Source organism: Anser brachyrhynchus (genome assembly GCF_964034855.1).
Source record: "Anser brachyrhynchus genome assembly, chromosome: 6".
NCBI lineage: Eukaryota > Metazoa > Chordata > Aves > Anseriformes > Anatidae > Anser > Anser brachyrhynchus.
In genome coordinates, this window is record NC_137700.1 from 10,290,374 (window position 1) to 10,306,871 (window position 16,498).

The 16,498-nt window shown below is 35.4% G+C and overlaps 1 protein-coding gene across 34 annotated transcripts in view; it reads right to left on the reverse strand.

The window, feature by feature from the left end:
- DLG5 (discs large MAGUK scaffold protein 5) overlaps positions 1–16,498 on the reverse strand; it is a 170,763-nt gene that overhangs the window by 67,154 nt on the left and 87,111 nt on the right. For all 34 annotated transcript variants that reach the window (XM_080598304.1, XM_080598303.1, XM_080598302.1 and 31 more), the window contains 13 exons: positions 15,855–15,944; positions 14,410–14,578; positions 10,522–10,684; positions 9,471–9,604; positions 8,764–8,928; positions 8,235–8,418; positions 7,153–7,301; positions 6,672–6,842; positions 5,365–5,561; positions 4,490–4,633; positions 4,188–4,315; positions 3,296–3,405; positions 1,728–1,837 (listed from right to left, as the gene is read on the reverse strand). In XM_080598304.1, coding sequence (XP_080454430.1) covers positions 1,728–1,837; positions 3,296–3,405; positions 4,188–4,315; positions 4,490–4,633; positions 5,365–5,561; positions 6,672–6,842; positions 7,153–7,301; positions 8,235–8,418; positions 8,764–8,928; positions 9,471–9,604; positions 10,522–10,684; positions 14,410–14,578; positions 15,855–15,944 — 1,914 coding nt within the window. The remainder of the gene's footprint in view (positions 1–1,727; positions 1,838–3,295; positions 3,406–4,187; positions 4,316–4,489; positions 4,634–5,364; positions 5,562–6,671; positions 6,843–7,152; positions 7,302–8,234; positions 8,419–8,763; positions 8,929–9,470; positions 9,605–10,521; positions 10,685–14,409; positions 14,579–15,854; positions 15,945–16,498) is intronic.

The following is a 16,498-nucleotide window of genomic DNA, read 5'->3' on the forward strand; positions in this document are numbered from 1 at the left end:
CACTGACACAGCAGGGGAGAATACAGGAGCTTTAAGACATCAAAGGTAAGGAACTTCAGGACTAAAATGTGTCAGCAAAGCCTCTGGCCTCAGCTAACGCTAATGCTGGAAGACTGTGTCAAGCCTTATAAAACTTAAAGGTGTAATTCCCATTTTTGAAAAATACAGACTTTATTCTTATATAAAAAAATAATTGATGCTGCAGTGTATACTATAGTTAAGGATGTCACGTGATTTTGGCTACAGAACATGCAACCAATAAGGTCTATGAAAGGTGACAAAGCAGTTAGGCAGTGATTCAGATAAGTTTTGCTTAAAATTTTGTGCAGGCAACAAAGGCAACTTCAATGAGTTAAAAAAATGCACTTGATGAAGTAGTTGCGGAGCTCAGGTTGTAAAGTGTACCATACAACTAACTTCACGAGGAAGCTACTGTATCCAACATGCTAGTCTAATGCACCAAATCACAATTGCAGTTTGCTTACACGTCAGTGCAGTTTCAACAGGAAACCTGACTAACAGCATCTGGAAAAGCTGATGACAGCTGGAGTCCACTGCACTTGACACTAACAGAGAGGCCCTTCCCGCAGGCATGTAAGAAGGTACACATAGCACCTTGTTCAAGGGAGTCCACTTCCACTATCAGGGTGAAAATGGAATGTAACAAATGACTTAACAAGGAGCAGATGATAATGTATAGTTCTACGATCTGGCCATGCACAAGTTAAGTTCTGTGAACAATCACTCAGTATAATTTAAATGAACATTTGTCTTGCTATTACATACCAGGGAACCAGCTTGGCTGAGGATGTGCAACTTTTCTCAGGATACACGGATAGCTCTGCGCTAAATGCATCCACTCCCCTGCACTTGGCAGGTCTGTCTCAAAAGCACTTCCATAAGAAACCCATTGTTTTGGGGGTGAGGAGTTGGTTTCTGGGCGTTTCAAAACACTTCTGTAATGAACCCATTGTTTTGGGGGTAAGGGGTTTGGTTCTGGCTGCTTTGGGCTTTTTTTTTTTTTTTTCCTTTTTTATAGGCTTTGTTCTCATTCACATCAAGATGGATAAAATTTCATCCTTACTCTTTTGAATGTAATGTAGAACCACATGGAAATTTACTCTGAAATAAGACAAGGCAGCCTTCAAATATAGCAACATTTCTGTGGTGAACAGCCTATTAACTTTAATCCAAGGTTCATATAACACACTTTAAGATGTTAAAAAGGTCTCTAAACCTCAACTATTCCCAATTAGAATGCACTTGAGACATCGTGGACAAAATCTGTCCTTTTTTACAAGATTTGAAGTATACCTCAAATAATTAGTTCACCAGTTACAGGTTGTTTTGGTTTTTTTTGTTCGTCTTTACCCAATTCTAAAACAATATTCCTTACATGGTATAAAACTGATAACACCGTGTCATCTATCATACTCAAATTATCTTCACTGTATTTCTAATACTCCTGGGCTTGTAATAAAACATTCTCAGAATCTCCTTAGGTTTTAAGATGTGTAACATACTAAAAACAAAGCACAAAAAAGCAAGGGATAGTACTTATATCTGCAGATTTCCTTTCCCTGTAAAATGAAACACCAGAGCATGAGGTTGCCCAATCAGGAAGTAAAATGAATAAAAGAATTCTGTGAAGGAACATATTTGGAATTACAGCGTAAATTGAAGAAATTGCCACTCTATTCCTAGCGATATGTTGATTAAATACTAACCTGTAAAGTACTTGCTATATTCCTGTTCTATTTTTTGAGCTGTCTCAAACTGTTCTTTGGAATGTTTTTGTGTAACTTTGTCCCTCAGGAAGATTGGGTCTTTTTGTTCTCTGCAAAAACAAAAAGGGAAAAAAAGAAAAATCTTGCATAACAGTAATTTTATTTTAAATGGACTCAATATGATTACCTCTAGATTGCTGCATGTGAGAAGCTAATTAATTTGCAGGCATAATGCTGTGCACAGAGTGCCATCTACTGTGGTTCAGCAGTAGTTCATCAGGTTTAGCAAAGTCATCGGGATCATTTGTGTGCTAACAATTTTTGTTCGGTATCAGAGCAAGACAGTCTTCCATATAAGCATAGTTTCTTAGTGCAGTGAGAAAAAGAAGCAGTATTTTATTTTATAAACACAAAAGTCACTATGAAAATTTTAGTGATCATTGCTGTGTAGGATTCTTACGTTACACAGCTTGCGGATGGGGAGTACACAAATGTACTGTGTACAAAAATATATACAGAATGTCAACAGAATCTGTGGCAAACCAAAAAGGTTCTTCAAGGGAAACCTTTGGTGCCCAGAGGAGACAGAGGCAAAAGCCACTGCATCTTATTTGATAACTGTTAGAAATCCTTGCTTTCTGTCTCTTTCAATAACCTACCAAATAAAATAGCTTTAATGGTCATTACTATATTTTCAGATGGGCTCAAGACATGACAGCTCCATTTATCATTCCATGTACGAACATACAATCCATACTGAAACAGACCTTTATGTCTTTCTTTAATTTGAAAGTGGTGATACTCATCTTCTTTATTAAACAGAATCAAATTTATCTAAAGATCAAGAATCTAAGTCTTTTGCTATCTTCATTTTTGAAGTTGAAATAAAACAAAACTGTTTCTTAATACTTATATAGGGAGATTATGTCACTTCTTGCACCTCTATCAGAAGGTGCAAAGGCTTAATAAAATATCAAGGGATATTTTATTTAATAAAAGATCAAGTGGTTTGTAATTCCTGCGTCCTGCTTCTGGACAGGAATTCAAGTAGGAAATTCACAATTACTTAAAGAGCACTACCTGACAAGACCACAGTATACACACTCGATGACAAAAGGTGACTTTTCTGGGTGGAGAACAGAGGAGTGAAAGCCAAAGGCAGGAATCAATTGGCTGCAGTGTAGGAGAGGAAACTGGCTAAGCATCATCATACTTGGCCCCACTGAGATGAAGCTCTAGGTCATAGTTACCACTTAATCCTCAATGTCATTATGGATCATGCTGTATTTATCTTATGGCTTAATACAGAGGTAGGTGAGAAGGATTTGAATGACTCCTTGAGTACATTCAGTTTGGAATACGTTATTTAATTTCTGTGAATGATTGACTTAATTGCCATGCAACCTAAAAGAAATTAAGGCCATCTACTTCACAGGTGATTTTTATGATAGTTAATTTCTGCATTTGAAAGAGATTCAACATGACTGGGATGAAAAAAATAACACCAGCACCAAAACTCATTTTAATCGAAAATAAACATCCCTGAACTATACCCCTTACAGACTTACTTGATCTGTTTAGCATTTTTGTAGCGAATAAAAATTACAATAGGGTAGATATGAACACTGTGGAGCCGTTCGATGGCATGAGGAGCGATGTCAAGCAGACAATGACAATCCTAAGATCAAATGTAAATGCAAAACACTCATTCAGTTAAAGAGCACAAACACACATGCACCCCCCCTTTTTCTCCCCTACTTACATCATAGCAACTCAACATAATCTCACTACGTGTTTAGCATTTTAGGGCTACTGATAAATTTGTACCCAAATAACTTATAAGTTAAAAAAAAGACAGAAAATGAAAAATTGCAAGAAATTCCATTCACAGTACCAAAAGCATGCATTGATAGAAATAAGAATATTTTAAAAACTAATGAAATGAAAACTCAGACTGAAACATATGCAATGTTTTTTTTTCCAATTTAAATGCACATATTCATTTTGTCTTTGAGAAATCAAAAGCAAACAGAAGTGTTTAAGTAATACGATTTTGTATGGTTTGACAAAAAACTACAAGCAATGAACAGATTTTAATTTATGTCTGTTAATTAACCTGTCTTCAGGATCATTATGTTTACATTATGGATGACATTAAATGGAACAGTTAAAAAAATCCCAGTTTTACAGGGAGGTGAAACCTATGGATTCTAAGAAGAATAATTTTGAACTTTACTTAGTAACGTTGAAAAATAGGAAAAAATATCCCACTTTCTGCAAAGGTGAGCTTACTGAAAGTGATTTTTAAACTGCTACAGGTAACCACTTTGTGGCCTTAGGAACAAGCCTCTCGATGGCTTAAATGACGACAACATTAAAATAAATTTTAGCCCTCTCCCCGCCAATAGTATGACAGCATATTACAAATTTTACCAAGAACTGTACCATTAAGTGACTCACCTTTTCTGTTATCTCCTTTATTGAAGCTACAGTTGTCACATCAAAATGTCCACTCCTCCGTTTATAATCTATAAACAGACAATCCTTCACGCCCCGTTCAATGGCTTGTTGGGAAGCTTTCATAACCTCTGTTACACAGAAGCACAAAACAGCCATTGTTCATTCCTATTCCTTCAGAACAAAACTAACAGAACAGCCTGTAAATTAAGATTCTTGCTTTTCCCATGTTTGTGCTACCATTTAGTTCACATACGGATATTATTAGCTAAGGGAGAAAAAATTATTTATATGCACATACTTACCAAGAGGACATCTGCAAAATTTTCCAGGGGATTCTTTGACCAACATGTCTTTCACAGCATCAAGTAATGGTCCTAGAATAAGCACAGGCCTAGGAGAGGTACAGTCCACTTTCTGTACACGCTGATATGCCAGACTTGTAGAATCTACACACACAGAAGACTTATTTATAGAAGTAGACATTATTCTCCTGGCATTCCTCAGATGAGATAACCTCAGATGAGATAACAGTAATTGTGAAAACAGCTCCCTTGCAGCAGATAAGGTCCTTGAGAAGTACAAAAATGCTCACTAGCCATTATAGCATTTCACAGCTTAAAATAACTATTTTTATAATTGAACCTCCTGCTTCCGTCCTTCACCCCTCCTACAGCCCCACCCCAATTTTTAAAAGCAATCATTCCTGTTATTTCTTAACAATGTGAACAAGACACAATAATCAGTCGGTTTGCTGGTTTCTTCCAAGAAGTGTTGTAATCAGCATGAATTCTGTACAGCACTAAACAAATCAAAGTGAATATTTTTGAGTGTACTCAGGATTTCTGTCTAGATTAAGTGACCTGGATAAAAATTAAAAAGTTGAAGGAAAGATCAAAACCCCACATCAAAAAGCCATTCCCCTCTGCAAATGAAACATTAATGTCAGTAGACTTAGGAATGAACAAGAAAAAACAAAATGACTTGTCTACATTTGAGATAATCTGTCTTGCCATTTAATACATTATTTTTTGTTGTTGTTATCACTAAAAGTAATGTACGCTCATCACTTAAAAGCACACGAAAAAGATACCTATTTTATTTGTAAAGGGTCTTGCTGCAGCAATTTAAAAACAAAAGAGAAAGGCTAGCCCCTTCCAAGTACTACAAAGGTACTTGCCATCCAAGAACGGAATTGAGTCTGTACTAATTGTATCAAGAGCCAGTAAATCCTTTCCATCTTTGGAACCACTTCGCTTGTGTTTATGCTTTCTTCTGAAGAATGACCTTCGTGCTGCTGCTGACAATGTCTTAGATGAGCTGTTTTCATCTTTAGCCTCTGACACACTGTGTCTCCTATAGAATTCCTGATCCATCCTACAATGAAACAGAGTAAGTGGTTGGTATTTCAACACATATATAAATATATTAGTTTGGTTGTTTTTTTTTTTGACAAACAGTACTACTGCTGTATCTGGAACACCTTCATGACAGAAAATTTATCAAAAGCAAACATTTATAATAATCAAATAAACAACATTTCAAAACTCACCCTCCATCATTTTTTCAGGTTCTTACATTATAAATAGCAACAAAGCACGTAGGGTGACCACTCTAACAGCCAGGGCAAAATTTTCCAAAGCTCCAAGAGCAGCATGCCCCTACTTGCCAGTAAAGCCAGCCTTCGCATACAACTGAAGATCCCATTCTTTATATGAAGCTGCATGTTATAATCATCCATAAAAATCATCTCTTATCAGTCCAAAACAACATGTAGTTTTATTTTAGATAAGCACAAACATTTTGGCCACATAACATGTGAAATGTAGTTAATTTTACTAACCATCTTCTAGTAATAAGCCTATCAATGATGTGTATGCGTCTGTGTGTATATAGTGCACATTCTACATAATACCATTTATTCCATGATCAGGATGAATTTTGAGTTACAACGTGGAGAGAAGATTATCGGAAAAATATAAAGGAAAGCAGAGGAAAAGTATCCTTGAAATGAACAAATATTTTATCACTGAGTAATAACTCATGTGATTTCGGTAACTATTTAAAACTTTTAGTTCTTCCATGCTCCTGAACTTTTCTACCCATGTTATGCAGTTGAGGTGAATACACAGTCTTATATTAAAATTTATATCCACAGATAACTAAAACCACTGGTACTTTGCAAGAATGAGTGCAGTGGTGAGTTAAAGGATACTTTTGCTGTGGTTAATATCACTTACCATTATTGAATTACCTGTCACACCATAAGGCTATGTATCCATTCCATTTCTAATTTACTTCTCAGTAGCATTAAAGATGACTTGGTAGAGCAATATATTTAAAATTATTAAAATATGTCACCCATAAAATGACATATGAGAATTAACATCTCCCAGAAATGATAGAAGCAAACACATTTTACATCACATCTCATTAGTCAGACATTTTTAAAGACCAAGGTAAGTAACTTGTATGGCTGTCACTCACATATATTTACTGGGAATCTGTCCTCTTTCCAGTTTTTGAGCATTCTCATCTAGCTGCCAAGCCATCCAGCAACCAAAGTTTCCTTGTGGTAGAGTATCATCAACATACAAAATGTCATCCTTCTTAAAACTTAAATCCTGTTCCACCTCTGCAAGACGGTCATAAAGTGCTCTGCAAAGGAAGACATAAATAGTCTCTTCAACTAATCTCCATCAAGTCAAGGGTAGAACAGATGCATTTTGAAGAAAAACTATAATAGATTAGGGCCACATTTTACATTTCAGGAGTACAGAAGTTTACAGTGAAACATGCAGCTTTTAACCAGTGTTACAGGTTGCGTACTTGCTGTCAGAGACTAGCTGGGATAAATCAATAACTTGGAATTTATAAAATGTAGTACAACAGATGTACTCTCTCATATGATGGTCAGCATGCTACCCTAAACTGCCTTATATTTTCATTACCAGCCACACTCAAATACCTAATATAGAATCCATCTCCAGGAAGCTCTTTTATCTTATTAAATTCTTCTATTCTGTATTGAGTCTTTATTTTGATGTTTTCTCCAGGCTTCAACATTTCGAGATAAGCTTCCTCAGCTGTTTTATTGCGCATATCAATGGACCCATACTGCAAAACACAAAACCCTTAAGTGTGATACAGATCTCAATGTGCAATAGAATCAGGTGAGCTTGAAAAACATGTAAAATTAGTCTTTTTCCTACTGACAGACTCAATATACAAGTGAATCTTACCACTTAACTATACTACAGTTTGTACTTCAAGATGTCTAACAGAAAATTGAGGGTTTGGGGTGGTAAGCAAAGTACTAGCTGAATACAGCATACATGCCCCGTGAGAGAGAGTCTACGCTTCTTTAAATAATTTTCAGAGCATAAACTGAGAACTGTAAAATTCACACTGGAAAGAAATTAATATTTTTAGGGGAAACAGGTAGTCTGAGGGAGAGTCCAACACAATTACAAAGCCAAGTCTGCATCTGGTTACTAGAAGCACAATGGGAGAATCTCAATGCTCAGAAAGTATCAATGCTCAGCTGTATCTGAAAAGCTCATAAACAAATACACATTTATCACCTTAACTGACCGGCCAAGAAGAGAAATATTCCCATGTCAAATTGAGAAAGCAGAGTCAAAGACATGACATGTTTTCCCCTGAAGCCTCATTACAATTTCATTGGGTAAATTCAATATTCTTCTCTGTTTCACAGTATCATCCCTATTCCTGTCTTTGTCATACATACAGCAATTGGATTCAAGGTTTTCCATTTAGATGGAGAGAACAGCTCTTCATAATTCCAGTAGACATATATTAGTCCTTCAAGCCTGTGCAACTTAGATTCTCAGTGGTAGCTCTCCAGGTGTGCATTATCCAGCTCTTCACAGGTTGCCGTCAGAACAAAGATTACACACCATTCTCACCAAGTTTTTGTGGCAGGCTCACGGAACATCTCCCATTGCAAGACATCAAGATTCTTTGTACAACTCCCTCTTTATACCACCCTAGATATTTTGTCCGTATGCTGCAGTTCTCCTAACTTACCTCAAGTATCATGTCACCTAAGACTAGTCCATCAGGTCCTTTTGCTGGGCTATCATCATCTACATCTGACACAAATATTCCATAGAGGTTTCCACCACATATCTGGATCCCAAGATCCACCTGGGATTTTTTAACAACAACAATTCTTGGTTCAGGGTTCCGTTTATTTGTGTCCACAGGGCCCCTTCCAAAAGGAAGAAAAAACAAATGTAATTCACTTTAAAAACCTGTATTAAGAGTACACAATGAACTATATCCCTGAACAATACGTGTTTGCATAATTATTATTCAATAATTATGCACCTACAGATACAATAATGAGAAAAACTACACATCACTTACTGATCTTCTCAACTAAATCAATCTTTTCTTAGACTTTACTTCACTCATTGTAGACCCCATCTTTCAAATCCAGACTGAAATCCTGTACTTTTATCCTGGGTCCACCTAATTTCTCTGCTGACTCATTTGAACCAGCCACATCTACTCTGACCTTTTTGCTTTCCATTTTAAAGACAAAAAGTTTTACCTTAAGGAACTCCGGGGACTTGTAGTTGGTGTGGTTTGCTTGGATGGGGGTGTCATTGTTCCTTCATCTTGTTCACTCACAGTATCAATTACGGAATGATTGTCAGGTGTCGCAGCTCCACTGCCTTGAGGGGTGGAATGATTACTCACAGGTTCTAAGCGAGAACTAATAGAAAAAAAGAATAGAAGGCTAGTGGTTAGAATTTCACCAGTGATGAGTATTTTCCATGTAGACACACAGTTTTTAATTTGACCCCAAAACAAGTGTAAAGCAAGAAAAAACACCCCCAAACAACATGCCAAATAACATGCTCTCCACAAGTCTGATGAAGATAAAGCTCATTCTTGAAATGTGATCATGCATGAAAATGGTATAGATAATTAAGTCATATGCCTTGTCCAATTTGTTTCAGGAAACTTCTCAGCTATAAAAAGAATACAAAATTGGTTTGAAGTACTGGAATCTCTTAATGCTAGTATGAGGTAATCATCAGTTTTGGTTTAATGAATCTAAGGATTATGTCTTAGGTTAGAAAAAGTATAACTGTATACAATGTTTTTCTTGTGATAAGCACATACACATTACTTTTCTATGCAATCACACTACTTATCAACACATTTGCATACAAATTACTCATATAGAAGTTACCTACTATCTAGATAACTGCATGGATTAGAATAGTTCTTTAAAAGCCTCGCCATCCTTACCTTGATCGTGAATGATTCCCAAGCTGATACATGTGTGGGTTATACTGAGCCAGAATAGTAATGGTGTCACACTGCTGTCCAATGATTAGTCGAGCCTGTTGCTCTGTAGCATTTCTCAAATTTATTCCATTAAACTATGAAAAAACCACAGAAACCAGGATACAAAGTTTTAAAACGGGAACTAGCAAAACCATTCTTTCCGTCTCCTAATTAGTTTAATATTTAAATGCTGATTTTTTTTCCCCCCACTGGAGTAACCGGAAGTATGGAAGAGCTGCCATGCAATGATTCCTAGGGTTTAAACTCTTCGGAAGGAATCACTAATTTTATTATTTGGTAACCTAACCATGAGTTTAAAATCCTTTTACTACTGAAAGACATAAGTATTCTGAACCGTGTTACGACTTGCTATCATTGATTAAATGAAAGTTGGTTCAGATGACTGATGTGAAAAAATTCAGGACTGAAAGGTAAATTCAGATCCATAATCCTGTTCAGGTCCATTTTAAGTCATCCGCACACTGTTTAACATACCTATGCTTTAACATACATTTACAAAGTGACTCTGTACTTCATATAATGTTCCTCTACATACTTATTGAACGCCATATGCCAAAACGTGACTGTAGCTAATAGCCTACCTGAGTATTTCTTAAACCAGCTATCTCAGGTATGGGTACAGCACAATAGCAGCACAAAACTCAGTAAACGCTGAGTATTTACTCTCCTTATGAGGGAGACTCATAAGTTGAGTGAAGTTTGACTTTAGGACTATTTTGTTTTAGGCAACTTAACTAGCTAACTTTAATTTGAAGAATATCTATATAAGATGCAAAGCAGTCCTATCATCAAAAGACATTATTTTATGATAAAGCCTGATAAAAGCCACTAACAGTCACAATTACTGGACTACGACAATACAGAAAGAATAACCTCTGCTATTTCTCACAGCAGACAAACTTTCACAAGATAGTCTTTTAAGAAAGGCAGTTATTGCTGGACTCATATGAACTGAATCATTAAACCAAAGGAATAGTAAGCAAACAATTACCTCTAGTAACTGATCACCATACTCAAGGCCAGCTTGATGCGCAATGCTCCCACCTGTTACTTTAGAGACAAATATTCCACCATTTTCTCCGCTCACAATGGAAATCCCTAGTGGCTCAGAACCCTTCTGCACTTTTACATGACGTGGCTCTTCCATGTAGGGCCTTTTAGAGGAGATAGTTAAAACTGATTTGGAAAAAATTGCACTTGAACCATAACAATGAGATTTACATGCAATATTTTATGCCTGTCTGAATTGCAATAATAAAAGAAGTTTAAACAATTACTTAAAAAAGTATTGTCAACTGTTGTAAATGCATTCCTTTAACTCCATGCAATGTACGGTGGCAGAACTAAACATATACCAGGTACACAACTGGTCTAAAGCATTATGGTAAACATGAATTACAAATAGTATGGTGGAGAAGTTGGTAGGAAAAGAAACTTCCAGACCCATATTATATAAAAGTAATTTAACTACTATATATAATATGTAATTTACAAGCGATATTCCAGAAGGGTATGTTACTTATAAATGCTGAGAGTCTTTACTGACCATAAAAATAAACATCATAAATGGTGAAGTAGTAAACCAAGGAATAACAATGCACAATATCAGATTTTGTATTTGTATGCAGTGAAACATAAATTAGTAATGAAAATTAAGCAGTTGCAAACCCAAGCCATTAAGACAGCAGTTTGCATGGTAGTATTAAAATTACCATGCAAATTCTCCTCAGGGCAATTATCCAAACGTAAAATAGCACAAAGTGCGCAATACTGCTTGAGAAGGACAACCTTATATCAGGCCAACCTCAAACTCCTTAGTGATGAGAACCTAGGCCTAGGAGCCACAGGGATTCTCAGAAAAGACCTATTACGGAACAGATATCTGAAAGACGCAGAAGATTTGAGAAGAGAAGAACACTTAGAAGAAGACATACAGTAATACAACACCAGTAAGTATAACAAAAGAACGGATTATATGAAATAAAACCCTGATGCGTTCCCCTGTCCGCCCCCCATAGTTGGGAAGTATCCACCCATACAAACATAGCTAGTCCCTTCCACGGTACGTATAAACAAACAGAAGCGTCCTAAAAAGTGCTGGTTCATATTACAATGATCTCAATGGTATTTATACAGCAAAAGGCATCACCAGGTGCTAACAGCTAAGCTAGTTCAGAATGAAACAGATGAGGTACCAGACGTACCTGAGGGTGTCTAGAGCACATTACTGGTGACAGCAGGTCTTGGCAGCCCTTCTAGTACACAATTTTAATAGCATTATACTACTTCTGGCATGCATTAATTGGAATGTCTTCTTTCTGAACTCTTCATTATATCACTTAGAGATTCGCTGAATTGTGCATACTGTTCAAACTATTTAAATCCTGCTGCGTTAACTGCACTTCACTCACTGCTATTAATGTGACAGATGAAAGGTATCTTTGGGAAGACCAGGATTTGCGGGATGCGAGGGGGGGTGAGAGAAGGGAAGAGGACATTACTTCATAAATTATGCTTATTGTTACAGGCTTTGAAGGTAAGCATTTGGTAGCCTTCTGCAGCTGGGCATAATATTTTGTCACCTTGTTAATGTATAAAATATACAAACTGTCTGATAAGTATGCAACTCTGGGACCTGAATCTTTTAACATCAACATCACTATTAGCAGTAATGCCCTTGAAGCTTGTCTATCAATGTAATGAAGATAAAAAAGCAGAGTAAAATATGTAAATTATGATGTCATATGAAACCTCTTAATATCAATGTGATTATGTGTTAATGGGCCCAAACAAAATCTATCAAGGTCTATCACCTCACTGAGAACTAAAATTACACCTTTCTGCTCTATTGTATTTTTCTGCCTCCATCTACCACATGCATTTTCAGTTTTGTTTGTTTTGTATTGGAATGATTAAGAATCAAGCCCATACAAACTGCACAGGATCATGTCTTAGAACTCTAGCAAATTCAAAATGAAAGATAACTAGTAATGCATATAGTAGGGAAACAAAAATAAAATAAACCAGCATTAAAAAGGTATCTTACTTGATTAGCAGCGTAATTAAAATCAAGTGACATGCACTCTTTTATAATATTCAGACTGCCTGCTACAATCACTAAATGATGTTTAGAAAAAAAAAAGTAATGAATCTGATTTCTTTTCATTTTCATTTAAATTGTTCTCCTAAAAAAATGAACACAACAGATTTTTTTTTTAAATCTGTGTTATATATTATATGGAAATGCCAAGCAAATTGCTTATATTTTATGGGGAGGAGAAGGGATAGAAAGACCAAATAACCATTTAACATGGCATCATCTCACATATGCTTAAAATATTTCATTTAGCCAAGTAGCTATTTTAGGAACGATTTTTCTGTTTTGTCTTTTTTGTTGGTTTGTTTTGCTTATTCTGAACAAAATCATATCCTTTTTAGACTGGGAAAGTCATTCATACTACTGTTTATATGCAAGTACAGCAAGAGCTGAGGGGCTGGCACCTGACTGTACTTCAATATTCTGATCACCATTAATAGAAGTTGTTAATTCCTAGACATTAGAACGTCCTGACAATTACAAAAGTTGTAGGGATGTCAAAAATCTAACTTTGCTGCTGAACACTAAACATAATTAGTCAGGTGAAGAAAATAAATTCTGACTTTGAATTTGCAATTGACAATTACAGGAACATTTATATGAGAAAAACATAGTACAGAAGTCACAACGAAGTAAAAAAGAATGAAAACCCACAAAGACCTCTTTATATTGCCTTTCAAAGTAACAGAGCACACAATCTATAGTGTCACTACAATAACATAAAGATTCTTTAAACGAGACAAAAAAGTTTCATATAACATTTTATAAATAACTTTTTATTACTACCAGCAAACTTAGAATACAGAATATCCTTATTACCTTGTTCACATTCTTATGGTCAGTCTTTTTACAAAAGCCATGCAATACAAAGGGGTCCTGAAGTACACATAAATATAATATACTCCAACACACCATAGTTCCCGGTATGTCATACACTGCCTGAGTGGCATTCAGCTGCCTCAGTGTAAATAAAAACCTGATTCAGATTTGCTTCTTGTTGTTCAATGCTTTGAGTTCATGCAAAATGTTTCATATATTCAGTCTAGCCAGATCACAATAAAATGAAATCAAATGCCCAAGCCCGATACCAAAAACAACGCATCTTGAACATACTCATCATGAGATAATAAGTCATTACAACACAAAGCTCATGATCTTAAGAAAACTATCATATGAGGTTCAAATTGCACAAACAGCTACGCATATACTTAACGCTATTGCTAGTAGTGGTCCAGGTATAACCAAAGCAATCATGGTCACAGTAGTAAAATAGAGTCTGTATATATAGATATATTCCTGCACAGTTAGTTTATTCTTTTTATTCATCTGGCTGAATTGAATCAAGGCACAGTGGTTAGAATGCATATTCTGCTATACTGAGGCAGCTGATATTTAGCTATCAAATATTACCAGGTATTTTATTTTCTAGGGTATAGATGAGGCCTACCATTAATAAGCATCTGAGGTAGCTCAGCTAAAGGAGTATATTCCATTTTAGACTATTTGCATTTGGTGTGGCCATTAATCTACCATGAAAAAATAAAATCCTTATGAAATTCATTACTTTTCTGAACTTAAGACTTAGGTTTTGAAAAAAACAACAAAGATCTTTTATATACTTCGTTAAGAAAGTAAAAACATTAAGTAACAGGACCTGAGATGCTTTTCTGTATCTTTATATTTTTCATTTAAACTAACTATTCATATTCCTTCTGGCCCAATAAATGTACAAGATTTCTTCAGACACATTCCTATTAAAAACAAATAATGTGGGGACCTTACCTATCTTTTCTACGTTCTCCAACAGATACTGGGCTAATAGAAATTCTAGGTAAAGTAGAAAGGGAGTTCTGAGATTGGCTGCTGGCAAAGGAAGATGTTTCCAAGTTAAGAGGTGACTGTGGAGGAGTTATCAAGCTGGGACTGCTGCATTCAGAGTGTGACAAGGAGCCTATAAAAAAAACAAAACAACAATCAAAGTCAGGTTTCAGTGTCCTGCATTTGTCATACTTCGGAAGATCTACAGAGACATAGGGAAAGACACCATACACATCAGACACAAATAATGACCACACCATTCACTAGCACTCTGTTAGCCATCAAATGAGCTTAGGGAGCCAGCTTCCTAACTTCGGTAACTACCATTAGACAGTGCAAACTCGCTTTCCTTAATATCTTAAGTATGTCTTCTATATGTGCGCATAAAAATATTTCCATTCTCACCATAAAGAACTGGGTACATACAAGGGCATGTCTGAAAACACTTAGCATTCCAAGTTAAGGAAAAATAATGGAAAACAGTAAAGTAAAAATTAAGATTTAATATGTTGGTTTAGTTTCAAATAAAATATTTATTTACTGCCTTTTCCTTTGTGTATGAGAAGCATTACAAAACACCTGAAAACACCAACAAAACCCCAGCATGAGTTTTACACAAAGACAGGAAAGTACTGCAATTTTAAACAAGCCTGACTTGGATTTTTTTTTTTTAATCTTTTCCCTTGTTGCACCCTCGAGACATTTACTAAACAAGTTCCCTAATAAGAACATTCAGTCATCTGCTTCTTCTGACAAAGCTACAGAAAATAAATCTCAAGTTACTTATTACAAACAAAAGCCATTTGCAATAATTATATTTACCCGGTTAGAGAAAACAATTGCATACAATCGATTAAGGCTATAAAATATTTGAGCAATAATGGTAGCAATCAGCTGCTATTTACTGTAATCAAATTTTGAATTCTAAAGCTCTTGTGCACTCCAACTGGTATTAGTATGATATATTAAAAATTGCTCAACAGAAAATATGGTGAACTACTAAAATTTTTTCACTGGATTTAAAAACATGATTTATCATCTGTAATGCAATAGCATACAAAATAATATAAAGAATTGTAAAAAAAAAAATATTACTGCAGGTCATTTCACTGTCAAAACATTTAAGATATCATTCCTGAAGAAAATTACAACCATAAAACACACAGCTATGCTTACCCTTACTTTTTCGTGCGCATTTTCTTGCTGTGTTCTAGAATCAACTAACAGAAGAATCACCTTTCATTATAAAGTTTCTTTTCTTTACCTTTTTTGTTGTAAAATACAAGTTTTGTAACATTCATAAAACTGTCATATTTAGATTTTCATGCAACTTGATAGAGCAACTGCAAAGGCTTTGGATTAGCAATACTTAAAATATTACAACTAAAATTATTTATGAAATAATTCACCTCTGTCAGAGCCCATGATGGACCTTGGATATCTTGGTGTTAAAGGGATCTTAATTCGTTCTGTTCTGTATTGCAAGTTACTTGAAGAACCTATTTTTACAAGAGAAAAATTACAATTTTACAAATTGAAAAGCAACAACATTGAATAAAAAATACATTTAGACTAATTTTTCACCAAACACTAAAAGGGGCTCTAAATTTCTGCAGAAGCACTGATGATTATGAATATATATCGTATACAGCATACTTTTTGTTAATGGTCTTGGTTACATAGTGAGTACAAACAACGTAATGCAGCCATGCACTGTGTGTGTACATACACAGTATATACCATATATATCAACATATATATCAACATATCAACAACCTTCCATTCTTGATTGAAAAACATTCAAAACATTTTTTAATAGAAATGCAGCTTAACCTGAAGTCTGAGCAAGAAACTAATACCTGAGATTACTAAGAACCCATGAAACTTTCCAAAAGGTATTTAAAGTATCCTGATTATATTCTGCTTAGATGAATGCATAACTTCTTGACACTGTTTCCAAACTGTTGTGCCATTTTCTCTGTTGTGCCTACAAAGCTTTCAGGCTCTATTCAAATGCAATTGCAGTCACAGATGGAACACAAGAACACATACA